Raw genomic sequence first — 27,059 nt, forward strand, 5'->3', positions numbered from 1 at the left:
GCAGTTTTTGGACATCCTAAACGTTTATCGTCTCCGAAGCTTGCACGGCCACGTTTGAATTCAACTGCCCAAAATTTCACGGTGGTAAATAATGGTGCAAAGTCCCCATACACAGCGTCCAACTCATTTTTGATTTGGGTAGGAATGTTGCCTTTCAAAAACAAATATTTAATGACAGCTAAATACTCGATTTTTTCCATTTTCACAAAAACACTAACATCGACTCACTCAAACGATTGTCAAACAACAACTGCGCGTCCAAAATAACTGAAATTCTGGTGAATATCTGTCAAAAGATGCGGAACAATATTCCTTACCTTTTATTGGCGAGTGTTGCCATCTTCACGTTAAGGTCAGAAACTTTTCAGACCACCCTTGTACAATCACAGCATAAAGTGGAATTATCCCTACTCCTCAGTATATAAGTTAATACTATTAATATACGCCGCAAAACTTCGGCAATATCTTCTGTTTAGTAAAGCCATAATGGGCCCAAGAAGTTGTCGTGATGTTTCCCATACCAAACATCAGTCGTTGTCTTTTGAAAGTATCCGCAATTCTTTATTTCACTTTTCGCTAAGTTTTTGCTCCTATGCCCTTAAAAGATATGGTTTCTATCTTGAAGTCTATTGGCAACTTATTGTGATGAATTCTTCAGGATTCTCATTGGCAACCGAGGCTTTGTTGTTTCTTTGGATTTCAGCGCACCAGAAATGTCTTGTCGCCCAAAGGATTGTGTCTAACAATCCTCAATCTTGCTTCCGATACCGTAAAACAGTTATGACCACCAGGATTCATGCTTTTGATAAATGAGTATCTGACTATGGATTGTCCACTTGTCCTTTTCGTAATCTCTCTTACAAACACTGCCCTAAAATCCCTTGTGTTGCAGTGTCTGTGACGATAATGGAGGCAAGGAAGAGAGAGCCCTACCCTTAAAGATGGGATCAACCATCGCCCTCAACTCTAGGATTCCGCGTGAAACGAAAGGAGTTTGTCAATATTTTCGCATGAAAAGCACTACATAATATATGTGTAACTCCATCACGTTCGTGTGTATCCTGTAATATATTCAATTCACTTTGTGCGAGTGCCACATATAATTTACTTTGGGTAACCTCTTCCGGCCGTTGAAGATGAACAAGTCAGCGGAGTGGTTTCGAGTATGTACTCCCAGCTTCATGTCACTACACCTCTTCATATTTCCCAGGCCAGTCCACCACCTTGCCTGCCTCGTCCTTTCCCAGCCCCGTCCCTTCCCAGCCCCTTTGCATGTCATATTTTTTTCATATTGCCTACTCCCGCGCCAAGGAAAGCCTCCTCGTTCGAACGCACGCGAACACACTCGCATGCACACGGGCATGTAAATCCTGGCATAGGTACATTACGTATCGTATCCTAGCAATTAATTAAAATCAAGTCCGCTTTTCATGATTTTCATGAGGAAAATATGGGTGGGACGTGATCTCGTAGCTGAGGCTCGTTGCTAGGTTTTCAAATTGAGAAAATTTGTTTTGCCGTATTTGCCATTTTACCTTCTCAACCCCATTCGAAAACCCACGCTAGGTCATTTCGTTTACCATTTACCCTTTAAGAGGATTTTATTGCATGATAAGGTAAATAGCAATTTAGAATGTGATACAGGGCGGTAAGATGAAATCTGGGGCAGTAAATTAGAGAGATATTCGGAAAAAGCATTCGTGCAGTGCACAGTTTTCATGCTTGGGAATTGCAAACATGCAACGAATGTATCTGGATGCAGCTGGCTAGCCATTTCCCTAAGTAATTTCTTGAATTCTATTAAGGAATAATGGAATGTTCATCTTCATAATGACGGTCTCAGTGCAGAGGAAACTGCCTGGAAATTTCAATCGAGAGAATGCAATGTTAATGACTATGGTTGTGATTGAAGGTTGGACCAGCTTCGATGTATAATAATTTAGCATTGTGTACATACCTCACATATTTCATACCCAATGCAGCAACGATTTAAGCCTTGTGTGAAAATTTCCAACCTTACGAAATCCGGCTCAATAAATTATGGTGGGCGGGCCACATAATCCGTAGGGATGATCCGGCCGAGAAAGCCAAGGTCGTTCTTTCTCTAGAAAAAGAAGACGTGGTAGACTATGCTCCAGATAGACCAATCGAGAGACTAACGTTCAATCCCCTCTGTGGGTGCACCTTCAGCGCATTGGTTATGATCCGAAAGATCCTTCATTTTGGCACTTATCCCCCCCCCCCCTTGATTGATCGAGCGGTATTGTCCAGAATACATTGTAATCAACTAGGGGGATTTCGCAATGGTCAAGCGATCATCCTGAGTGGCCGAGGATGACCTAGAGGAAAGAGCTATCCCAAAAACCTACCGCTCCATCGGAGCGCTCGGTCGACACGTGCTTGCACGCCTCTGTGCAGCCAAAGTCAAGAATATAGGGGGAATAGAGGGGTCCTTAAAGCGCTATGATCCCTCATGTGCCATTATACGAAATTCACATGTCTATACCAGTGCGACGATCCGCACCGGATCCTGAAAATAAGCGCAAACATAGAGATTCGTGCAAGCCTAACGAGTGAAACCAAAACGCGTGCTAAAACCTGAAAGATGAAGATAAAAAAAAAACGACGGCTCGACCGCTCGGGGAGCCGTAAACCCCCGGACTCGAATGCCGCGATCGAGGGGGGCAGATCCACGATGATCCCTGTTTCTTCTGCCAGAAAATCTACGCAACATTTTCGCCCGCGATGGAAATCGGAAGAATGAACGAGTCAAATACAAAGTCAATATTGGTGTAGATATGGTTAAAAGATTGGTTTTAGTGTTAATTCAGTGAAGAATAACAAACACTGCAAGGAAAGGCGAGTGCTGAACTGATGAAGTTCGGGAACTGAGGGACCTTCAGACTCTTCAGACTATACAGTCACAATGCCAAAGGACAATTTGTTAATTTTCTTGAAATTCTGTTCATGCACGCGCCCCTCGCGGCCAATTCGATTGCCGGGCAGAGCAATAAGATTTCTAGAACAAGATACAGTCAAGCCAACACTCCTCAAGTCCATCGCCACTTTCCGTTCGCTCATCAGCCGTCCATCGATGAACTCCCAATTTGGCTCTATTTTCGGCAATCTACACCGATAACTGGAAAAGCCCTAAATGTGTTACATTATTCACTCGAAAACATACACTGCGTCGACACAAATTACATGGACATATCCAAAATGATAAGGCAGCTGTGCCAGTTGTATGCCAAAACAACCACCTTTCAATCGACAACCACGATCTTCAACCTCCACTTCACACTTCCAAAAAGTAGAACGCTCATCTCTGCGCCGAACCCCAAGCTCTTCCCAAACTATGGGTAATTTTCCAAGTACCCACCCTTGATGTCACGCAATTTCAAGCGAAACTGACGGAACGAAACTCAACACTGTAATTGCGATTCAAATTTTCCACTCGACAAAGACAACATTTTGTACTTTCACCACGATCAGTTTTGCAAATTCTTAGAGATTTCAGAGAAAATTGCACGAAACAATTAACTATGGAAAATCCTGCGAGCTACAATGTCTTCAGATAAATTCTCTTTGATTGAGAAAGGAAAATCGCGGAAAACTGATAGCACTAACTTCCGGTTCGATGTGACTCCCTTGCAAGAAACTCATGTTCTCCTCTGCCCATCAGCTGTCTCCCGATTAGCCGGTCCCGCGAAACTTGACCTTGAACTTCTATAGTTTATGTTGCCAGCAACATACGTAGTAGGGTTGACGAATACGGCAGATCATTCCACTCTGTCACGACCAATTCTCCCAAATACATTCAATAATGTGCAATATGCGACGAAATTTAAGGTAATTGCACACTATGGAGTGCATTATTTGATCAAATCAATCCCAAAATAGGCAAATAAAATCTCGTTCCCATCGCGAAGCGGCAGCCACTACAGCATCCTAAAGAGCTTGATTGGTGGTCCTTGATATTTTAACTAATGACAAATCGGAAGTATCTGAAATTTCACAGCGCATGTCACGATAATAACGCAATTTTCCGGGGTTCACCACAAGGGTGGCGGCAGAGAATTGGTAATTCTTTGATCACTCTCAAGCGATGGTGTGAAAGACTGCAAAGTGGCTCCATTGAATCGATTTATGGCTCGTAACACCGATGGCGTGAGTCTTCTGACTCATTGGAACTTCGGACAGCTAAAGAACGAAATAGTTGCGCATTAGATGCCGCAGTGCTGATATAAATGAAGGCGGGAACTGTTAGGTTTCTACTAAGCCTGCTCTCTTGACATTGTAACAGTTTTACGTGCAACAGCCTGGGAACCAAAACCATTGATTTCTTGAAAACTAGGAAAACGGTAAGCTTGTTAGCCAGCAATGGAGGTTTAGATATTTTCAATATGTGACCAGGGGAAGCTGTCATTAGAAGTTGTGTGAAGGTCACGGCCTCTGGTCTTGTGGAACAGTACAGCATGCAAATAGGATCATAAGGGTATTAAGTGCCCAATATTTGCAATCAAATAAATGAGAGTATCCAAAGCAGATTTCCGAATTATATGCGATTATTGGTTCGAATACTGCGTGATCATAAGAAGATGTCGAACGGCAGGGGAGAGAGAGAGAGAGATCGTGGAGACACTAGTGATTACCCGGTGTCACCCTTGCCAGCTCTATCAGAAGCTTCGATTGCCCGTTGCCCGTGCTGTGGTTCAATCTGTTCCCTTCTGATTTCCTTAGGATCGGCAAGCTCTCTTGTGCCTTCGAATTCCTCCTGTTCCCGCGTTCCTTGATGACTTCTACGTTGCCCTATGTGATGCTATGTCTCTCCTCAACCATATGCCATTCTATCATTGATTTCAGCGTTGTGTTCTTCTTTTCCTTTCCGTTTCCATTTCTCCCTCGTACTCTCCCCAGCGTACCGTATAGTGGACATACCACTTTGTATTTCCCACTGGATTTATGTTTCAATCTGCGGTCCTTGAGGGATCCCAGCCTGATTTTGCGTTTGTTCCTACTTGATGGCACCATGTCGATGTTTAGCCCTTTTGTCGTTTGATCGATTTCGAGGAAACCACAAAGTGTGTGGTCTCCATTAGTCTTTTCCCTTCCAAGCTATTAACGAGGGATGCCATTGGAATGTAGATCATTCTCAATCTTATCCGTGAATACGTCCCTCAAAAAGGATGAAAGAGAGTTCCCCAACACCACTCCACTGGTTCCTTTGCAGAACTTCCCCTGAATGTCAGGTAGCTCTCCCACATGCATATCCCTGCAAGTTTCATGAGCATCCCTGTTTTTCTTTTCTTCACCAAGGATGTGGGATTTTTACTTAGTAGCACTTTCAACGACCGTGGAAGAAACAAGTAATCAGCTTACGCTTAAAGCTAAGGAAGGAGACAGGGACTGTAGGGCATTCTAGGATGGGCATAGCCTCTGGATCGGGGAGTGAAAGTAGATATCAAACTCCACGAAGGGTACTTCGAAATGTCCGCACTACGTGTACTGTAAGAGGTGGTGCGGCAAATCATATCAAAGTTGACAGCACCTTCAGGCAATTACAGAGTTCAAAAAGGGTACACACATCAAGGAAGATGCAGCGTTGCTGCCAGGAAGGTAGATTCAGGCTTCGGAGCCGTGACAGATGGTCAGTCCGTGGAAGGTTCTTTTTGAAAATAGGGACCGAGTGAATTTACGTTGTACAATTTCAAAGCGTGACAGTGACGGATGTTTCTGACAACGGAGTTGAACAGTGTTAAAGAGGGCTGACTTGAAGTAAAGTCGGAAGAGGAACGTAGGAAAAACCAAACATTTGGGAAGCTAGATTGATGGTGTCAACGAAGGGGAAATTGAAACGAATTTTGTCATCGAATATTACACACAGGTCTTGAAAAGAGGTCAGTAGAACAAGGGGTTGTCAACTATGAGAATAGGAAAAGGAGGAGGGTTTAAAAGAATAGCACATCCAGATGTGCGTGTTGATTCGTTGGAAGTTTTAGAAATGCAGCTTTCCCTTAAAGGGACATGTCCGCTTGCAAGTCATCTTCGTTTCATTTAATGAATTTCGAAGCAGGGTTACCTACATTCGCAGTTTGATGAATTCGTCCTACTACACACTCAAAATTGCGATAGTAAATATATTAAGGCAGCTCTCCTTTCATATGTGGCAGCTACACATTCTTATATAAAAGTCCACAATCCTATGGCACCCGTAGCGCAAAGCTCCTAGTTTCCAACTTGCTTCCTGTACAAGTGATAAGGCTTTAACAGCTGGGCAACATGAAAACGAACGCAAACAAAACATCCATGACTAACGGAAATTCGATCGCAGGATAAGTAGGTCGAGAGACGCGTTCAATCAACTCTGTCAGTGCACCTTTATCGCATTTCCCCAACGGCATGATTACGAGCCGAAAGAGCGGTCCCTAAGGCAAAAACTAAAACACATTCTAGAGACCTGCCAAGATGGACCTAGCTTTTCCATCAATTCCATGATGAAGCAAGAGAAACGTTCGACATTGCAGGTATCATTTGTTGGTATTTTATGATGGATTATTTCCTCGCTCATTATCGCGATAATTTGTGTCACATTCAGGCTCGGTACTTTCGGCAGTAATACTCGAGCTCGAGTGTTCTTTTTTGATATATTCGATGACACTGTGCTTCAGTTTCACTGTGCTCCCAAGTCTATGCCATACTACGCGCCATCTGCAAGGATCCTGAATCACTGCGGTCTAAATTTTTAGACTGTCATAGTTATTGCGCAAAATCCTTCCGCATTAAATAGCTTGGAATTCCCTCGATCTCTCTTGACATCCGTGCGAAATTCGCATCCAATATTTCCTAGCACTATGATAACTGCCTCAAAATAGTACTGCCTGATGCGATTCGTCTACTCTATCAGCACTCGGACAAACTAGTCTCCATCCGACAGCAACCGGAACCGGCTAGGAACACAATTTCGTGCAAACCTCATGGGGTATCAACGTCTGAAAATCCTGGAATTATTTTTAGCGGAGCTGGAGGCATCCATGACGAACCGATTTAGGCTCAGGCGCCTCACATGCTTTTTGCATCTACACCTACGATTGTTGTCCAGCGTACAATGCAGCTTGTAGCACTGGCCAATGGAGCTTTGCCGAAAAAATCTCCAATCCTGTCTCCCTCTTGTGCGTCTTCAAAGGGGCGTTACTCACAACCTCCTCAGCAAGCCACAAATCCATTCAGATTGGCTCCGCCGCCAATGAAGCTACACTTTCCATCACTGAACTAAACCCTCGTATCAGTGGCCCCGGGTTAAAGGTAACCTCGCCACAAATCAACTGTTTCTATCCAGGTTAGCGTTCGTTACTTCTACGGACGAGCTATTGGAGTATACGAAGGACAAAGTTGTCTCACATTCTTCACTGTCTTCTGTTAAACTTACAAAACGCAGCAATCCCAACCAAGTGACAGCTTCTTTGAAAATTACTTACTCCATGAATTTGACTCAAAGGTCGTTCCTACTTTCTAGCCCGAAAGTGCCTTCATCAAGCCGGATAGCTCCCACTCCATTGGCTCTCTTTATGATTGTTCAGGAACCCGACTTCTCCTCCACTGGCTCTCTCTATGATTGTGCTACCTTACGCGTCTCCCTGTTCCGTTCATTGAATTTTGTATATATGTACTTCCGCTAGGATTGCACCTCTCACCGTATGAAGAATTGTTTGACAGCTTGTCTAAACACCTTCTATGATATTTTCATGTTCGCGGATTTTGACTGCTACTCCATAATCAACAGACCTAATCATCCTAACTTCTCAATTCCTTTCAACAAGTGCTCGTACACTTCCGTTCTACTTTCCCCTTTTACGCATATTTATTCTGCCCTGCAATTCAACACCACCAAAAGCTCCTTGGACCGCACTCTCCATCTCTTCCTTTTCAGCGTGCCCAAGCCCTAGCCCTCCATATTTCCTTGCATATCCCTACATGTCAAAATTGATGTTCATCACTCCACACTTTAATTATCTGTCGGACCAACTTCAACTCTATGCATGAATCAGGGGTTATTATCCGAAATTTCCTCTTCTATTACGTCCCATCTACACCTACTTGTCTGTGCTGTGATCCAACTTGGCTAACCACGGAGATCCCTACAAAAATCCACCTAAAGCAAACACTCTAAAAAAAGTTTCTGGCTTTTAGGAATGTTTTAAACTTTGTAGAAGTCAATGATTAAAGAAGCGAATAAGCGATACTTGATTAGCGTCAATTTTACTGAGTCCACTGCCATCTTCCCTCAACAATCCTGCGACCTACTCCGTTCTTACCTCTCTACCGTATTTTCTTTTTCAACCACTGTGCCCTCTAAACCTCTTCTTGGTGTACACTGCTCAAAATTTCTGAACATTCCACTTTTAACCCCTTCTTTGGTTGAGTTCTTCGTTGGTAATCATGACACCAATGTCAGACCTCGACTTCCTAACCTGCTTGTTATCTTTTTTCTGAAGGCTCCTTGGCCGAGCTCAATAAGTACTTTCACTCCCCCCACAACGCCCTACAACTTGGATATTGTGACTCGATTTCCTTACTTAGTTTTAGGTTTTCCCTCTTTGGGACGGAAAGCCGCTGGCTATACTGCTGACGACATGGCAACGCGAATCAAAACCTCAACCCAAGTTACGCCGAATCGTTTCTCGAGGGCCTTTACTCCGTGGTCATGAACCAGCGATAGTAACTAAAGCCTCCTTTCTGTAACTCTCAATTCTGAGGCAGATGCAACCAAAGTCACCAAACTGAACACCCTTCAGGATCAGCTGAGAGAAACCCAGGAAAGGGGACATCACTCAGTGTTTCAACTGCCAACAAGTTGGACACGTATATACAAGTTGTGGCTACAATCCCAGATGTGTGAAATGCGCGGGGGCAAACACAAGACATGGCTGATAAGGAGCCGGCGGCGCCCCACAAATGCTTAAACTGTGGCCAACTGGGTTGCCTCTTCAATTTCTCCAAATGTCCACGTACGATGAAATTCAACGTAGAGAAAGTTCTAAAGACGACGCTCTTTGTGATTGTGGAGATACTAATAATTGTCCGGTGTCATCCTTGCCACCTCTCCCAGAAGCTTCGATTGCACGTTGCCCGTGTCATAGTTCAATCTGTTCCCTTCTCATTTCCTTAGGATCACCAAGCTCTCTTGTGCGTCCAACTTCCTCCTCTTTCCGCGTTCCTTGATGACTTTCACGTTGTCCCATGCTATGCCTTGTCTCTCTTCAATCATGTGCCGTGCTATCATTGATTTCAGTGTCGTGCTCTCATTTTCCTTTCTCCTGGCCGTTTCCACCTGTCTCTCATGCTCTCCCCAGTATACCGCAACCCGTCTTGTAGTTTGTCCTATGTAGCACCTCACACAATCTGGACATGTAACTTTATATATCCCACCGGATTCATATTTTAATCTGTGGTCCTTGGGGGATCCAAGCCTGTTTTTGAGTTGGTGAATCCTAGTCGATGACACCATGTTGATGTTTAGTCCTTTCATCTTTTTTGTCAGTCTCGACGAAGCGCAGAGTGTGTGACTCCTATTCTTCTTTTCCCTTCCAAGTTATTAACGAGGGATGCCATTGTCCTTATTTCTTGTCACCTCCCTTTTTCCACATGAGTTTTTCAATAATCGATCGTTGGAAACCGTTCATAAATCTTTCAGCGCTCAGGGTCACGATGAACAATTGGTGGGATCATGGTATGGAAAGGAGCAATTTTATGTGAATAGGAGTGGTTTGAATTATCTGGTATCGTTCGCTGCGTATTTGTAGGCTTCTTGTAGATGTTGAAAGAGATCCCCTCCTCCTCTCTAATGGTCCCTAAATCAAGAAACGGGAGTTCTCTATTTACCTCTATTTTGATTGTAAATCTAAGGTTCCGATGTAGCTTATTCAAGACCTCCAGCATTCCCTCTACTTTGGCTTCATGGGCAATGGTGAAAATGTCATCTACACACCTTCACCAGATCTTTGAGAACAGATCTTTGGAATGTAGATCATTCTCAATCTTATTCTTGAATACGTCCCTAAAAAGGGATGAAAATCAGTACCCCAATACCACTCCTCTGGTTCCTTTGCAGAACTTCCCCTGAATGTCAGGTAGCTCTCCGACATGCATACCCCTGCAAGTTTCATGAGCATCCCTGTTTCTCTTTTCCACACGAAGGATGTGGGATTTTTACTTAGTAGCACTTTCAACGACCGTGGAAGGAACAAGTAATCAGCTTACGCTTAAAGCTAAGGAAGGAGACAGGGACTGTAGGGCATTCTAGGACGGGCATAGCCTCTGGATCGGGGAGTGAAAGTAGATATCAAACTCCGCGAAGGGTACTTCGAAATGTCCGCACTACGTGTACTGTGAGAGGTGGTGTGGCAAATCATATCAGAGTTGACAGCACCTTCAGGCAATTACAGAGTTCAAAAAGGGTACACACATCAAGGAAGATGCAGCGTTGTTGCCGGGAAGGTAGATTCAGGCTTGGGAGCCGTGACAGATGGTCAATCCGTGGAAGGTTCTTTTTGAAAATAGGGACCGGGTGAATTTAGGTTGTACTATTTGAAAGCGTGACAGTCACGGATGTTTCTGGCAACGGAGTTGAAGAATGTTAAAGAGGGCTGACTTGAAGTAAAGTCGGAAGAGGAACGTAGGAAAAACCAAACATTTGGGAAGCTAGATTGATGGTGTCAACGAAGGGGAAATTGAAACGAATTTTGTCATCGAATATTACACACAGGTCTTGAAAAGAGGTCAGTAGAACAAGGGGTTGTCAACTATGAGAATAGGAAGAGGAGGGGGGTTTAAAAGAATAGCACATCCAGATGTGCGTGTTGATTCGTTGAATGTTCTGGAAACGAAACTTTATCTTAAAGAGACATGTCCGCTTGATCTCAGAGTATTCGCAGTTTGATGAATTCGTCCTACTACACACTCAAAATTTCGATAGTAAATATATTAAGGCAGCTAGCTCCTCTTTCTAAAACAAAGCCAGGGCTTATAAAAAGAAAGCGAAGAGGGGCAAGAAGCAGCAACACACCGCGTCATCAGAGAAACCTCTGCCTAAAATTAAAACGGACACGTAGGGTGGAACACCAAAAGAAAAGGCTGGGAGAGAAGAAGGACAAGACAAACAGCTCTGCTTATTAAGCCGACGGAAGGCAAGATCTTTGCGGAAGTCTGTAGTAAAATCTGTCATAGGAACAAGTCCGAAAATAGCGGAGCAGAAGTCTGTTTCATTCGGAAAACGAAGTGTGGTGTTGTCCTCGTCGAACAGGGTCGTAAACAACAGATAAAGGTAGGTTTTGTGAAGAAGTGAAGGGGTTAAGCTTTGGTTTCTAGCCTAAAATCCATGTGCTCCCTGGAAATCTGAAATTTTGATTGCCTCACAGAAAACAAAGAAGTCAAAGAGGTAATCAAGAGCAAATTTTCGGAGGAAACCAATGTCAGGATTGATATCACCTCTGCGAATTTCCGAGGCCAAAGCTCGCAGTTGTTGAAATTGGCGAGCGCAACGCGGTTATCAAGATCCGCATACTACATATCAATTTGCACCGGAGTGCAAACACTCATGAGTTTCTAGCGCAGTTCGTTGCGGAGATCAAAGCTGAACAGAATTGAAACAAGGACTCAGGTTCATGACACCCAGATATATCAGGTATCGATGCCATCTGGGTGTGGGACAACATCCATCTTAAGGTTCTTACCCAAGGCCAAGGGGACTGCTTTATCTGGATTCGTTGTTCAGGAGTAAAGTTTTCCGTTTCTATCTAACACCGAATGAGATAATGTCCGACTTGCGATGCAGGCTTAATCTTTTGGAAAGGCAGATCCTGGTCGGGGGCGACTTGAATGCCTCACCCGAACTCCAGACAGAACAACAACGACATCTTGAAATGGCGGCAAAAACAGGATTCGCAGTTTGAAACACCGGGTTCACCCCAACCATCCGGCGCTCAGGCCATTTTGCACCGGAATCTCTAGATGAGTGGGGAGTTCTGGAAGACTTCTCGGTAAGGGATCATTAATGGTACATCCCCTTCGAAGTGGTTGGCAGAATCCCTCGGTGTGCGTCAACCCGGCGCTCTTTCTGTACGTGAAACGCCGTGAGGGTGACCAGAGGGAGGTTTATCAGAACCGTTAGACCAGCTGGTCCAGCGTTGGAGGGCATTCCTAGGGGTAGTGACGTTACAGCTGACACTTCCGGAAAATTCATTAGTGAGATTCTTAACACAGTCGTAACCTAAACGCGTATCATCTATGCTTAGCCGATCCCCTAGTAGTAAACACCCGCATGTCTGCTGGCTAGATCGTGCATCTAGCGCAATTCAACCGCAGCTTATCTGGTTGCGGTCCTTTGCGGAGGGCATCCACGAGCCCACCGCAGAAACTTCAATGGATTCATCGTATGAACCTTTACTCTTAATGCGGGAGTCACCTCACATATCACCACCTTTCCCACAACTTTCTTTGGCGATGTTTCTTTACTCCGGTTCTTACAAACGGTGCCCGCAGATATTTCTAGCTTCCCCAGGAGGTAGGTTAGCTTACAGTGACCAGTGAGTATTCCTACAAGGATCCAGAGGCTATTCTTGGTTATGTTTAAGCAATCTTTCGAGCGCTTGGGTCACCCTGCACTGTTTTATTCCTTGTAAGTTCACCTGGGATACCTCCCTAGGGCGTTGTTCTTCGTTTTTTAGCGTAGTAGCCATAAATTCATTTCCGACCTGGAATGGAGAATTCCTCTGGCCCGTATAGTGGCGTAGCCGTTCTTTTCCTGGGCAGGTCGTCCGTCATCCCATTGACTTCCAACCCAATGTTGCCTGGGACCCAGACTATCCAAACCGAGCCGAGCGTGTTCAGTCTGGTAAGGTATTTCCATACCACTTTCAAAATACCTTGCAGGATCTAAGTACCTTAATATTCGCTTGGCTGTCGGTTAGAATAACAAAGTTCTGCCCCCATAGTTGCTTTGGAGGTTGAAGGAGGCACATATAGGCGCATTTTCGGATTTCAATTCCATTTTTTCCCGCTATGAACCATATGGGACATGTGTTGGCGCTTCCCGTGTAGTTTTCGGGCAAGTTTAATTCCCAAATATTTGACCTCTGTTACTCGTTTGACCTCCATGCCATGTAATCTAATGATTCTAAGGTCATCAAGCTTTCGCCTCCAAGGATATGGTACTATATCGCCTGGATTTATACGCAATCCCGCCTTTCTCCACCAGTGCGCAGGTATGTTACCAAATCTATAAATGAAGAAGAAGTTACGACGTTTAATTGCCTTCAATGATCGGTCACGAGACAGTAGAACGAACCCTCAAAGCCTGCCCCAGATATGATATCAAAATCGTACTTGGGAATTTTAACAGCCAAGTAGGGAAGGAGCCCTTATTCAGGCGATACGTTGGCTCCAGGTTCTTGGGCATGCTAAACTTTTACCGTCATTTCCTGCCCAAGGCCGCCCATCACCAGTCCGTTTTGAACGCGTACGTGTCTGGCCCCAAAACAAAAGACACACGAGAGATTGTGTGGTCTGAAGAGGCTGTCCGCGCGTTCAATAAATCCCGACAGCAACTGGCCGATGGTACACTTTTGGCATTTCCTCAGCAAGATGCACCCCTAGCCGTTTTTGTTGATGCTTCTGACATCGCAGTAGGTGCTGCCCTTCACCAAAAGGTGGATCAAGTTTGGCAGCCGTTGAGCTTCTTCTCGTAACAGTTGAATCCCGCTCAACGGAACTACAGTACCTACGATCGCGAACTGCTCGCCGCGCTGCTCGTCCATCAAATACTTCCGTTTCTCCCTAGAAGGCAGGCCGTTCACAGTGTTCACGGACCATAAGCCTCTCACGTATGCTTTGAAACAAAAGCCCGACAAAGCATCCCCTCGTCAGCTTCGACACCTGAGCTTCATCAGCCAGTTTACGTCAGACATCCAGCACGTGTCCGGCAAGGACAACATAGTTGCTGACGCTTTGTCTCGTGTCTCCGAGGTTAACATCCCCGCCTCACTCGATTTCTCGGCTATTGCCAAGGCGCAAGAGGATGACGCAGCACTTCAGAGCCTCAAGTCCAACCCCAAAAACAAATTTCGGGAGTTGCCAATCTTCGGCTCAAACCTCTCGCTCTGCTGCGAAGACTCGGAAAAGGGACCTCGGCCATACATTCCGGCCACATTTCGCAAGGAAGTGTTCCACGCAGTTCACGACTTGGCGCGCCCCGGAATGAGGACAACAAACCGGTTAGTCACCGGAAAATACTTCTGGCCCTCCATGAACAAGGATATCAATTTCTGGGCCACAGAGTGCATCGCATCCCAGAAGTGTAAAGTCTCCAGGCATGTGAGGAAAGAAGTGGGTTCATTCCCCCGCACTACCAAGCGTTTCCACACGATACACCTCGACATAATAGGGCCTTTGCGAGACTCGCACGGCTACAAGTATTGCCTCACAATCATCGACAGGTTCACGCGGTGGCCTGAGGCAATACCTCTGAAAGACATTACGGCGCAATCTTGTGCCGAAGCCCTCTGCCGAGAGTGGATACCACGCTTTGGCGTCTCTGCAGTGGTCATCACTGACCAGGGAATGCAATTTGAATCCATCCTTTTCTCGAAGTTAGGCAAACTCCTGGGTTTTAAATGCCGGCATACGGCATACCACCCGCAATTCAATGGGATGCTGGAACGTTGGCACCGGACGCTGAAAGCCGCCATTATGGCACGCGACGACCCGTCCTGGACTCAAGTCTTGCCCCTCGTCCTACTCGGCCTTCGTACAACCCGCCCAGAGGAATTTGCTGCCAGCCCCGCGGAGCTGGTATACGGGGAGAACCCAAGACTCCCAAGCGATCCGGTCTTCGACAAGAGATCGGGTCTCACGGAGTCGGGGTTGGTGCGTCTGCTGAGGGACAATCTCCGACGCATCAAAGCGCCACCACCCACTCGGCACTCGTCCATACCTGCTTGTTCGCACGTGCTGATCAGGACGGATGCCGTCCGGAAGCCGCTGCTGCCTCCATATGAGGGCCCGTACTGCGTTCTCGAGAGGGGAGAACATTTCTTCCAGCTCGAGATCGGTGGTCACAAAAAGGCGGTCTCTTTGTCCGGGCTGAAACCCGTGTGCGCCCCGAAGCAGCGTCGTGTCTGCTTTGTGGATTAACGGCGAACGAAGTTCCGGGATCCGTCGCCGAAACCCCCTAGGTTTCGTCTGCGGGCGGAGTGATGTGGCGCGGCAGGATCTGCAGCATTCGAAATTTATTTCGAATGTTGCGGATGCGGACGGGTAGATGGCGCGGAATTCTCCACTCATTCATTTTCGGAACGCACCAAGGGAGTGGAGAATTAGCGGTGGAAAAATGCAGTTGGTTGGGACAGTAAAGACCGCATGGGAATAAGCCGCTCTTCTGTTTCCAACCGCGGCGGCGTTCACACGAATGTGCAAAGATCCAATTTGGAATACAAACTCAGAAATCTTATTGAAAAAGTTTTTTAAAGATAAAGTTGAATAAAGTTAAATTTTTGTGTTTATTGTTAAATTGCTAAATTGGTTTAAATATTACTAAAAGCTTACACGAAAAAACAAATGATAACGGACTGCGAATTATTCAATTAGCAGGGTCACACGAAATGGTGATTGGAAGTACCTGGTTTGCGCGGAAAGCGGTCCATAAACATACGTGGACCTCTCCAGGCGGGACCACTTTCAACCAAATTGACCACGTGTTGATCGAACGCCGCCTCCTCTCAGCCTTCATGAATGTCAGAATATATAGGGGGGCCAACATAGACTCGGATCACTATCTCGAAGTCATCTGATAATACCTACAATCTAAGGCCCAAAAAGGCAATAAGTAAATTGCCACTCGTGATTCCCTTTCGTTATCTGACTCCGTCCCATCCTACAAATTCAATGCTACAATCTCTTATTTAAGTAACTGTCCTTAAGTGTATATTAAATGATGACTGTTAAGTGCCATCGTAAATTTTCCTGGCCCCATTCTTCAAATTTAATTTTTTTTTTACCACTTCCCTTTAGTAGACTCCAGACACACTTCTCGCCGCACATGCTTCCCATAACGCCTATATCTGTCCAAGCTTGAAGCGTATCATTCTCTCCCTCCTTGAAGCTATATGATTCGTCAAAAACCTCATCTCTCACAGGACTAATAATAATGTCCTCTCATATTTCAATGTCGCCAACCGAAAGTTATTTGGAAACATGACGATGATTATGATGAAAATTTCCTGGGCAACGGCCATCGGGGCCAGCGGGGGTGACCGCTGGGATGGAAGCAATGACGGTGGCTAGAAAAAGTAGATTAAATGAGATAATGTCGGTTGTCCGTATGCTATTGCTCACTTGGATTTAGGCTATTCATAAATGATTAATTCAGCAAGCAGAAAAGATATTTGAAGATATAATCCCCAGGATAGAAATAGAAGATTGGTCCTTGGGACTTTAATTAAACATTATTGAAGGAGGGTGTCAGGTCACAGATGATATCTTTAAAAAGCTTCAATGTGAATATTGTGTATTAAATCTGATTCTACAGTAATTTCACAGCCAATCTCACTTGCTATGAAAAATTAGAAAAAAATAAGGAAAAGCTCTTTTGGTTATTTCCCGAATTAACCAAGAAAATGCTGCCTAGTTAATATTAAACAATGCTCAGTCAGTATTCATATTCCCGTTTAATTTTCGCGGCATGGTGGCCGATTCCTTCGACAAATCTATTTACGAAATTAACTCTCCAAACGCGTAAACATTTTAAGACCATAAAATAATCATGACGATGTGTCTCCCGAGTAACTCCAGCATCTTAAACCACGGCCATCGTTATCGTCTTCGCTAAAGTTAGCCGGAAAATTTCATGACTTCGATTCGGCTTGCAGCCTCCACTTTCTGCCCGACTTAAGGAAGAGCATTTAAGCAAAAGCATTCATTCTCACAATCTCGAAGAGGACCAAATAGTACGTACCCAGTCGCCATCAAACTAACTAATGGGGCCACCCAGCACAATGCTGCGAGGGGATGGCTCTTCCTTTTGAATTTTAATCGGCTCATTAACAACATCATTGTGGATGGTCCACGCTTTCAAGGAGCCATTCTGAGGAGAATTGATTTTGTCGGGACAGTCTTCCGAAAATAAGGATGCCTTAGCTTTGACGTATTCAAAACTACATAAATGTTTCACGAAGGAAGTGCTTCCCGGAGACCAGAGCTAAGACCACTTCAGTGTGCCTTCAAATTCTAAGTAAACGGAATAATGGAAATACTTACTCTGTACGATAGACTTTCGATTCCTATTCCACAGAGCACCAATTAAACTGAGATATATGTACTTTATACCTCGGATCAAAAGATTATTATTCCGAAATAGATTCGCAGCGGGGATGGGGAAAAGACTGTTGGAGGATTTGGGAGCGGCAGGAAGTACTACACAATGATTTATTCGACACTGAAGAGAAGCCAGAGGGTAGCATTGTAAAGCGGCGACTGCACTTATCAGTCGTCGGATCAATAGCTGCAAGATATTTATATACCTCATACAAGAACCGCGGGTTGTTGGTGGGGTAGTCAGGGGCCTAAACTTCCAACATGCTGACCTATTGTATGCCAATGGAAGCGAGCGACCCCGCACCTGCATGGCAGTCTCCAAAGACTTCCAGGCTCCTATGTGATGGCGATACCACATTGTCTAAGCTAACCATAAAAAGTCAACAGGGAGATAAAGAGATACTATGGGGCTCTGCATATTTTCCCTACGACGCAGAGGACGTTCCCAATGGAACATTCATCAGAGCTATCCAATATGCCAAAAATAGAGACATGGGGGTAACAGCAGGATGTGATGTCAACGCTCACCACATATCCTGGGGAAGTTCGAACATCAATGCAAGAGGATCGAGACTACTGGAGTATCTAGTAGGAACCGATTTGCAGATCCTAAATGTGGGTGATGAACCCACGCGCGAGAGGTCATCGACATCACGGTGGCATCCCCTGACATCGCGGAGAGTATCAAACGATATCACACTCTCAGATCACAGACGCATTGATTTCGTTATGGGCATGGATTCATCTCCACCCACTCCATTTCGGAATCCGAGGAAGACAGATTGGGTGACGTATCAAATAGAATTGAGCGCCTGAGTCACGATCCCTGGGAAGCGCATCAAATCTATTGCTGGTCAGGCGAGAGGTCATCGACATCATGATGGCATCCCCTGACATCGCGTCTCTGATCGGAAAGTGGAGAGTATCAAACGATATCACACTCTCGGATCACAGACGCATCCAAATCTAAAATCGTGTCCAAATCATCATCGGTGCTGCGGCGACACCAACTTTAGCCGGAGCAGAAACGTATGAGGTAGAAACAGCCGGTGCAGATACATAAGATGCAGAAAGGGCTGGAGCAGTAGCTACTGCAATTTTAGCTGGTGCTGAAACGTAAGCTGTGGAAACAGCAGGCGCTGCTGAGTAAGCAACTTTAGAGACAACAGGAGCTGTTGAGTATGACACGGCTGGTGCGGCATAGGCTACCTTTGCGACAGCTGGAGCCGCATATGAAACAGCGGGTGCTGCATAGGCTACTTTGGCAACAGCCGGAGCGGCATATGAAACAGCGGGAGCAGCATATGCTATTTTGGATACAGCTGGAGTCGCGTATGAAACAGCTGGAGCGGCATAAGCAATTTTTGAAACAGCTGGAGCTGCATATGAAACTGCTGGGGCAGCGTAAGCGAGTTTTGAAACAGCTGGAGCTGCATATGAAAGAGCTGGGGCAGCATAAGCGACTTTAGATACAGCCGGAGCGGCATATGAAACGGCTGGGGCGCCATATGAGACAGCTGAAGCGGCATAACCTACTTTAGCAATGGCAGGACTTGCATATGAAACAGCCGGGGCAGCATAGGCTATTTTGGATACCGCTGGAGCTGCATATGAAACAGCTGGGGCAGCATAGGCTATTTTGGATACAGCTGGAGCTGCATATGAGACAGCTGGGGCAGCATAGGCAATCTTGGAAACAGCGGGAGCGGCATATGAAACAGCTGCGGCAGCATAAGCTATCTTGGAAACAGCCGGAGCGGCATAAGATACAGCCGGAGTAGCGTAAGCTACTTTGGAAATAGCGGGGGCGGCATATGAAACAGCAGGAGTAGCATAGGCTACTTTGGATATAGCTGGGGCTGCATATGAAACAGCTGGAGCAGCATAGGCTACTTTGGCCACAGCTGGTGCTGCATATGAAACAGCTGGAGCTGCATATGAAACAGCTGGAGCTGCATAAGCTACTTTCGAAACGACTGGTGCTGCTGAATATGTAACTGCAGGTGCGGCGTATGTGGCGACTTTAGCTACGGCGGGAGCGGCGGCAACACTAACTGCTGGAGCAGCATAAGAAGCAACCTTGGCGAAACCAAGACCAGATGAGTATGAAGCTATTGATGGAGCTGCATATGCTACCTTTGTAACAGCAGGAAACGCATAGCCACCATAGGATAGCTTGCTGATACCATACCCTGTGGAATACGAGCTGACGGCTGGTGCGGCATATGCTACCTTTGCAATTGCTGGTGCGGCGGTAACAGAGATGGCAGGAGCAGCATAAGATGCTAGTTTACTCACACCATAGCCTGTAGAATACGAGCTAACTGCTGGAGCGGCATAGGCTACCTTCGCTATGGCTGGTGCGGCGGTCACTGCAACTGCAGGAGCGGCGTACGATGCAAGCTTACTGACACCATATCCTGTAGAGTATGAGGTTATAGTTGGTGCTGAATATGCTACTTTTGCGAAAGCTGGTGCACCGGCGATACTAACTGCTGGAGCCGAGTATGTGGCATACTTGGCAACGGCAGGGGCTGCCGCATATGCAACCTTAGCAAGACCAATACCTGAAGAATACGATGTTACCGCTGGTGCTGAATATGCTACCTTTGCAATGGCAGGTGCAGCAGAAACGGCGACAGCTGGAGCAGCATATGCAACTTTGGCAGCACCTCCGGAGAAGTAAGAGTGCGATACATCGGCTGCTTGAGAATAGGCGATCTTAGCTACAGCTGGTGCAGCGGCATATGATACCGCTGGTGCAGCGGCATATGATGCCGCTGGTGCGGCGGCATATGACACAGCCGGTGCAGCGGAGTATGCTACTTTAGCTATAGCTGGTGCAGCAGGTAGATATGTCTTAGAGATTACTGGCGGAGAAATTAAGTTAGAAACAGCGCCACTGGATGTGGCGTAACCTGATACGGCAGGAACAACGGCTGCATATTTTGAAGCTGGGGATTGATCGGCATATGCTACTCCAACTGTTTTAGCGTATGTTACCGCTGGTCCGATCGATGCTTTGTAAATTGGTGCTGAAAATAAAAAAATAGATCATTCAGATATAGAGTGGCAAAAGTCTCCGTGAAGGACGGAAAGTGTACCTCCTTCAACCTCCAAAGGAACTATAAGGCGTAAAACATTGCTATTCTGATCGACAGCTAAGCGATGATCAAGGCACTTAGGTCCAACGAGGTGAACTTCAAACTGGTATGGAAATATGGAGAGACGGAACATGCTCAGCTAGCGCAATAAGGTCAAGATTTTGTAACTTCCGGGCTTTGTTTGAAAGGCAATGTGTAGTGGACAAACTGACAGGAAGCGGGAACATGTCCATGACATTCAAATGACAAGAGGACCGGCTGAGGGATTTACACCGGACTAACCAAGCAGGAATGCAGCAGTCCAGGCTTCTGTGATCCAAAATCTAATCTCGAGGCCAACAGGTCCATACAGCCCTCAACCGAGAGACTCGAATCTGGCGTGCAAAGTAGTATCACTGGAGCGAGTGAAATAGGCATTTAACTCGTTCCATAGATACAAGTCTGCAGGTCCGGATGGCATCATCCCTGCGCTAGTAATGGAGGGAATGGATGCCTTGGGTCTACACATTCGGAATATAAATCGTGTTGTTCATTCCTAAACCAGGAAGACCCACCTACACAGACGCAAAAAGCTTTCGACCGATCAGCCTAACGTCCTTTCTACTAAATGGACTAGAAAGACCAGTAGATCGGTTCATAAGGGATACACACATTCCTGAGTAACCACTTCACCGTAGGCTACACGCCTACCAGAAAGGCAAATCCACGGAGGCCGCACTCCATGAACTTACGGCAAAAATTGAGAAGGCGATGTCCGAAAAAAAAATACGCCTTAGGCACATTCATGGACATCGAAGGCGCCTTTAATTATGCCTCATTCGCGGGAATTTGTGATGCGGCAAAACAGCATGGAATCGAACCGCTGCTAATCAGTTGGATGCTCCACATGCTAGAGTGGAGAAAATTTCACATATCGGTCGGCCAGAAGTCTATTGAAGCAGGATGTCTCAGGGGCTGCCCACAGAGAGGGGTTCTCTCTCCACTGTTATGGCTCTTGGTAATCGATACCCTACTGTGGCTTCTGGAGGACAAAAAAGTCTTCGCGCAAGCATTTGCGGACGTCCTAGCCGTAATAAACAGTAAACAGTATGTGACCGCTTGAATGCAACTCTGCATGTAATCCACAGCTGGTGCCTCCGCAACGGACTCACGGTGAACGCTAGGAAGACTGGACTAACTATGTTCACTAGGAACGTTAGGTGGGGCAGGTATACGCTACCCAACTTAGCAAGGGCGGAAATCCAGTTGGCACAGACAGTTAAGTACTCAGGAGTACATTTCGCCTCCAACTTATCATGGAAGCATCATATCCAAGAACAATATCAGAAATCCTGCAGATTGCTCTGGTGTTGTAGGAATGCGGTAGGTAAGACCTGGGGACTTTCACCCAAACGGATATACTGGATGTATACATCCATAATAAAAACCATTTTGATGTATGCATGCATCGTCTGGTGGCCAAGACTTTGCTAACAGCAAGAAGCTGCTAACGCAGATTCATAGACTTGGTTGCCTAAGTATTACTGGAGCAATGAGTAATACGCAGACTGCGGCACTTGAAGCTATCCTAAATTTACCCCCCATTTACTTGGAGGTGAAACGGAAAGCAGCCAACGACGCATATAGACTCGATACTATTGAGGCGTGGAAAGGCGGCCAATCAAACGGACATGTGCCTATCTGGAAATTCCTTGAAAAACATCCGGTAGCCCTGATGCCGACCGATCATATGGTTAACAGATTCGTCTCTGAAAAGACATATACTGTCGTAATCACCGAAAGAGAAGAATGGTCGACAAATGGCCATGAGCCTTTTCAGATTACAGACCTAATAATCTTCACCGACGGGTCAGTCATGGAGGATGGATCGGGCGCAGGGGTGCTCTCGGAGTATCCGATTATAGAACTGGCCCGACCCCTAGGAAAAATGACGACCATATTCCAGGCGAAGATATATACCATTTCATTGGCAGCAGAAGAATGTCTGCGACAAAAATGGAGGGGTCGTACCATTCGAATCTGTTCCGACAGTCGGGCGGCATTATCAGCATTAAATGGCAACGACATATCAAGCCAGTTGGTGTGGAGTTGTCATCAGGTGCTGCTGAAACTTGGCCGACTGAACGAAACATTCCTGATGTGGGTGTCGGGGCACTCCAACATCGCCGGTAACGAGGAGGCTGACAGACTGGCTCGCCGATGGTCTGGATCCACAATGGTGGGGCCAGAACCAGCTCTTGGAATCTGACCATCTACTGTCAAGTCTACTCTGAAGGGTGAAATTGCAAGGATTCACGCAACCGAGTGAAGAAATTTGGACTCTTGCCGCCAAGCGAAAATCCTTGTGAAAGAGCCTAGGGACACTAGAGCGGTATTTTTGTTGTCCCTTTAGAAGTGAGACATGAAAACCCTAGTTGGGCTTTTGACGAGACACTGCTCCTTGAACTGTCATAGGGAAAAGATTGGGGTAGTGGTTTCGGCTATGTGTAGCCAATGTGAGGAGGAGGAGGAGACGGCCTTGCACTTTTTATGCAGCTGTCCGGCATCCTCAGATCTTGGCACCTTGGCAAGGTTTCCTTCAATGACGAATCTGTACACTCTCTGCCTCTGGAGAATGTTCTCAGATTCACTAAAGCCTGCGAACACCGTAGGCGGAAAGCCATTGAATAGGTGACTTACGGGGATAGTACAATAAGCCTAACAATGGCCTGAATGTTCGGAGCTGCAGCTCGCCCCCAACTAACTATACAATGATTCCATTCAAACTAAAACCGCAAAAGTCGCTCTAAAAGATTAGAGTTGCAATGTACCTCTATCATTATGAAAAAATCTTCCAGCCTAATACGTCTGCAAACAACCATTGTAGATATTTCCGTTGTTCTTCCACTACCTTCCAGTCCTCAGCAACGACAACATAAGCTAGTCTGCCTCCCACAGAGACTTGATACCCTATTGTAAAAAAATTTGCATATAAACTTGCCGAGAAACTTGCATCCTCGAACTATCCTAAGAACGCCCATCCAAGGCTTCCTGGTGACGACCACCCCCACTACACCGCCTAGACACATAGAGATTGACTTATATTCAAGATTCTCATCTACCTAATTCAAAATCCAAGAATCCAACTTGACATCAACTTTAATCTAATTTCCTCCCAAATAACTGTTGATTTTCATAACGCCCATCACAGGGAGTCACAGTATCCTTGCTTGTTCATATCCCCATGGATACCGTTGTTATACCCATCAAAATCCTATTCAAAGTTTAAGCAAATTTCTTCTTTTCCAGGGAAAATTTTCAGGGCAGTTGAATTTATAAAAACGAAAGAAGAAAAATCAAGGGAAAGTCATCATGACATTTTTCGTATGAGATTTCTTTTCGGTCCCCCGCTTCGTGTCCTGTTCAAAATATAACCCCGGCACTGGGTCCCTTCCCACTTTCCTGACGATATTTTACTGGGTGTCGGCGAGTGAATCTATGATTTTCGCTAGTTCATACTCATGCATATGTTTGTATATATAACCGTTATGTATATATGAATGTTTATCCCCAAAAAAAAATATTTCAGCAAGGACATAACATATATGTATGTGGGTACTTCCAAACGGAGGTAGGTGCGATTTCCCGACTGCAGAATGGCTGTATTCCGATGTAGGCATTTTAATGTATTTTCCAGTTTTTCGAAAAAGATACAAATACGTATTTCTAGATAGAAATCTTAGGCCACTTGAGTATCCATCCGAAAAGGAGTCTCATTCCACACTGAATTACGATAGCACCATTTGACTTGAGGTTACAATTTGCAGCGGTAACTTCTTAATATTCTGCACAGATCATGCCCATTTCACTACGCATGGGTGGCCACAGTAAAATTATAAAACGAAATATACAAACGAACAAGAATCTTTCAGGGAGATCTAAATTATGAAACAAATGTATACATCCTGGACTGCAGAAGAGAACAAGTGGTTCCCGCTTCGGGCGAAACCAAAATTCGACACCCACATATGGTTACCATTTACCCCTTGGGGTGGTATAGTGCGTCAACCACACCTAGATGCCAACGTTCGCGGTTACCTGACATGCCCTTCAGCTTCCTCACGACTTTCCGAGACGTCCCCACTTTTCCTCCATTATCTGCGCTAAGTGAACTTGAGACGACCCACCTCACAGGATGGGATACAGTTAAGAACCGTGGTGAAGAGTTCTTTACACCTCTTCAGTTGCTCGTCGTCGTGGATGAAAAGTCGACCGTCCATGTCCTTCACAGGACCATCGAAAGATTTGCGACCACATGCAAGCTCTTCCGAGATGCGGTATAATTATGGCATCGTCCGCTTCACTGACCAGCACAACAGCAAATTCTTTCTATGCTGAACTTCCCGGCGTTTCGCTCAGAGTTCGAGTCCGCGTCATAACCGCAATCGCTCGTAGTGGTCAATCGAGTCTTCAAGTCCTTCCGTTCATGGATCCGCTTCCGCCCCTTCGAGACATGACCGACGGCCAAATTTTGACACATCGGTAGCAATAAAGTTTCAAAATTTGCAACCCATACACTTCTGTCCCTATTAGTCGCGTCTTACGACAGGCAGGGGAGACTTTGAGGGCATTCTTAAGCCTCAACTCATAGGTTTCCTCCTCTGTAATAATGGACAAGGAATGTTCTGAAAACTAGAAAACTATAAAGTCTTTTAGCTGAGATTTAACAACCGCACACTTCATAATTCAGTCATGGGGGCAATCAACTCGGTTCCCCTCCTCTTTCCATTAACGTGTAACCAAGCGCTCAGTGCCTCTTATGCCATACCTCAAACTTATCTGGTCCCACATTCGCAATTCCCACTGTCTTGCCCAGCTATCCCCTCCGTCCATTAAATTCTCTGGCTCCTCAGCTAACTCCCCTCAACTATCTTGCGATTTACTCTGCAGCTACCTTTCCTCAGTCGATGTTCCCTTTCATTCCTCCTCTCCCCTCCCGCAAGAATATGTAGCCTGCCCCGCATCGCCTACCATTCCCCTCCTCTGTCTCTATCGACTACATCATTGACAAACTTGATGCGAATGTCGGCCCCGGCTTCGATGGTCTTCCAAACCTCTTTTTACTTAAAACTGGTCAGTCCATCTCCCTTCACCTATCTCTTATTTTCAAAAAAAAAAATCTCGAAGAGAATCATTTTCTCGGCTTGTGGAAAGAGGCTCGCATCATCCCCATTCACAAACGGGGCGATCGACCGCTTACAGAGAATTGCCGTCCAGTCCCTCCTCTCCTCCTGTTGCAAAATCTTGGAAAGATACGTCAACAACTGGTTGTGAGCAAACTTTGGCCACCACATAGTGAAAGAGCAATACGGCTTTGTTTGACGGTTGCACATTCCGCTCCTGCTCCCCCTCATCTTCCGTCCAGCACGGATCTATTCTGGGTTCTTTGTTATTTTCATTTTTTATGAAGGACCTTTCATCCTCCTTAATTGACCCTCCTTATTTCATAGACGAGAGAACGGGAACGAAGACGGGAGAACTGGGGGTGTTGCATATTGCTGGGCCCTTCCTGTAAAAGGAGGTTTCGGATGTCGGCCGGTACAGTACAGGTTTCATAGGTGTCTGGTAGTTACCCTCAGTCGAATAGGGCACAACTCTTCTATAAGACTCACAGCTATTTGTCGGAAATTGCCGAACTGAAGACTATCGAAACGAGAGAGCTCCATAAACCTTCTGCAATCGTCCTCATTTCACACGTCATCCACGTTCGTTTGTTCTACCCGCCGGATGTCCTCTTGTACCATCATTTGGTACACCTATTTTGAAGGCACTGGTACAGTCTCGTTCAAATTCTCTTTTCAAACTCCAGACAGAGTACTCCACGATGATGGCATCGTAGGTCCGTTTTAGTAACAATCAAACAGAACTGACTTCTGTTCCTCCGGCAAACGATTTTGAAGCCCCACCACACAATCCAAAAACTTAGAAAACTCCTCACCGAGGAATGGTGATCTTTCTCCCGAAAAGGAAGGAACGAATTTTATTACCATATCCATGACTCTATCGTAGACATCATACTGGAACCATTTTCGTTACTTCCGCTGCAACCGGCACCTTATTTGTGTATATTCTCAGCGTTGGGACACTAGCACTTCCTACTCCACTCTCACTGACACTTTTCCTCTTCCAACCTCGCGGCTCTCCAATTCCGCGTGCACTTTCAGTACTACTTATGTTCTTTCCGCCCAGTTGCTCCTCCAACTTTTGTTACAATCTTCCGCGTCCAGCAATTGTTGCTCCAAGAAGTCACTCATTACCCTATTTGGCATTCCCCGTCTTTATCCCTACCCTCTAATTTTGCTTCCAACTCTTCTTTCCTTTGGCGTACACGTCCCTGGAGGCTACTCAGCAAAGTATCCACCACCTCGATCGCACTAACAGCGCACCCTTTATCTTCACTTCCTCCCCTCGGGCCGTGAAAAGGGAGGAACAGACTTTTGGTGATGTCTGCCTGATCCTTTTTCGACTGGGCATAGTATCCCCCAACAAGCTTTTTTCAATTTGAAGCGACGGGAAACGGACAAGTTCTTCCTTTAGTCATCTAGCACACAG

The 27,059-nt window shown here is 45.8% G+C and overlaps 2 protein-coding genes across 11 annotated transcripts in view; one reads left to right on the forward strand and one right to left on the reverse strand.

Annotated features, from left to right (window-relative positions):
- Positions 1 to 27,059, forward strand: part of LOC119656644 (zinc metalloproteinase-disintegrin-like jararhagin) — a 973,582-nt gene that overhangs the window by 671,181 nt on the left and 275,342 nt on the right. The gene's annotated exons all lie outside the window — the stretch shown is intronic.
- Positions 18,331 to 26,761, reverse strand: LOC119658514 (ice-structuring glycoprotein-like). Its single transcript, XM_038065987.1, has 3 exons — positions 26,719 to 26,761; positions 19,932 to 20,399; positions 18,331 to 19,784 (listed from the first exon to the last, which is right to left on the reverse strand). Exons 1-3 carry the CDS (start codon positions 26,759 to 26,761, stop codon positions 18,331 to 18,333), a joined length of 1,965 nt encoding a protein of 654 aa, XP_037921915.1.

The sequence above is a fragment of the Hermetia illucens genome, chromosome 5 (assembly GCF_905115235.1).
Source record: "Hermetia illucens chromosome 5, iHerIll2.2.curated.20191125, whole genome shotgun sequence".
NCBI lineage: Eukaryota > Metazoa > Arthropoda > Insecta > Diptera > Stratiomyidae > Hermetia > Hermetia illucens.

Excerpts from the sequence above, each read along its gene's own strand:
- LOC119658514 (XM_038065987.1), bottom strand. The coding sequence starts at position 26,761 with ATGAGTGACTTCTTGGAGCAACAATTGCTGGACGCGGAAGATT. Across the intron at positions 20,400-26,718 it reads ATTGCTGGACGCGGAAGATT|CACCAATTTACAAAGCATCG; the intron begins GTAACAAAAGTT and ends TTTTATTTTCAG. Across the intron at positions 19,785-19,931 it reads GGTAACATCGTATTCTTCAG|GATATGGTGTCAGTAAGCTT; the intron begins GTATTGGTCTTG and ends CATACTCTACAG.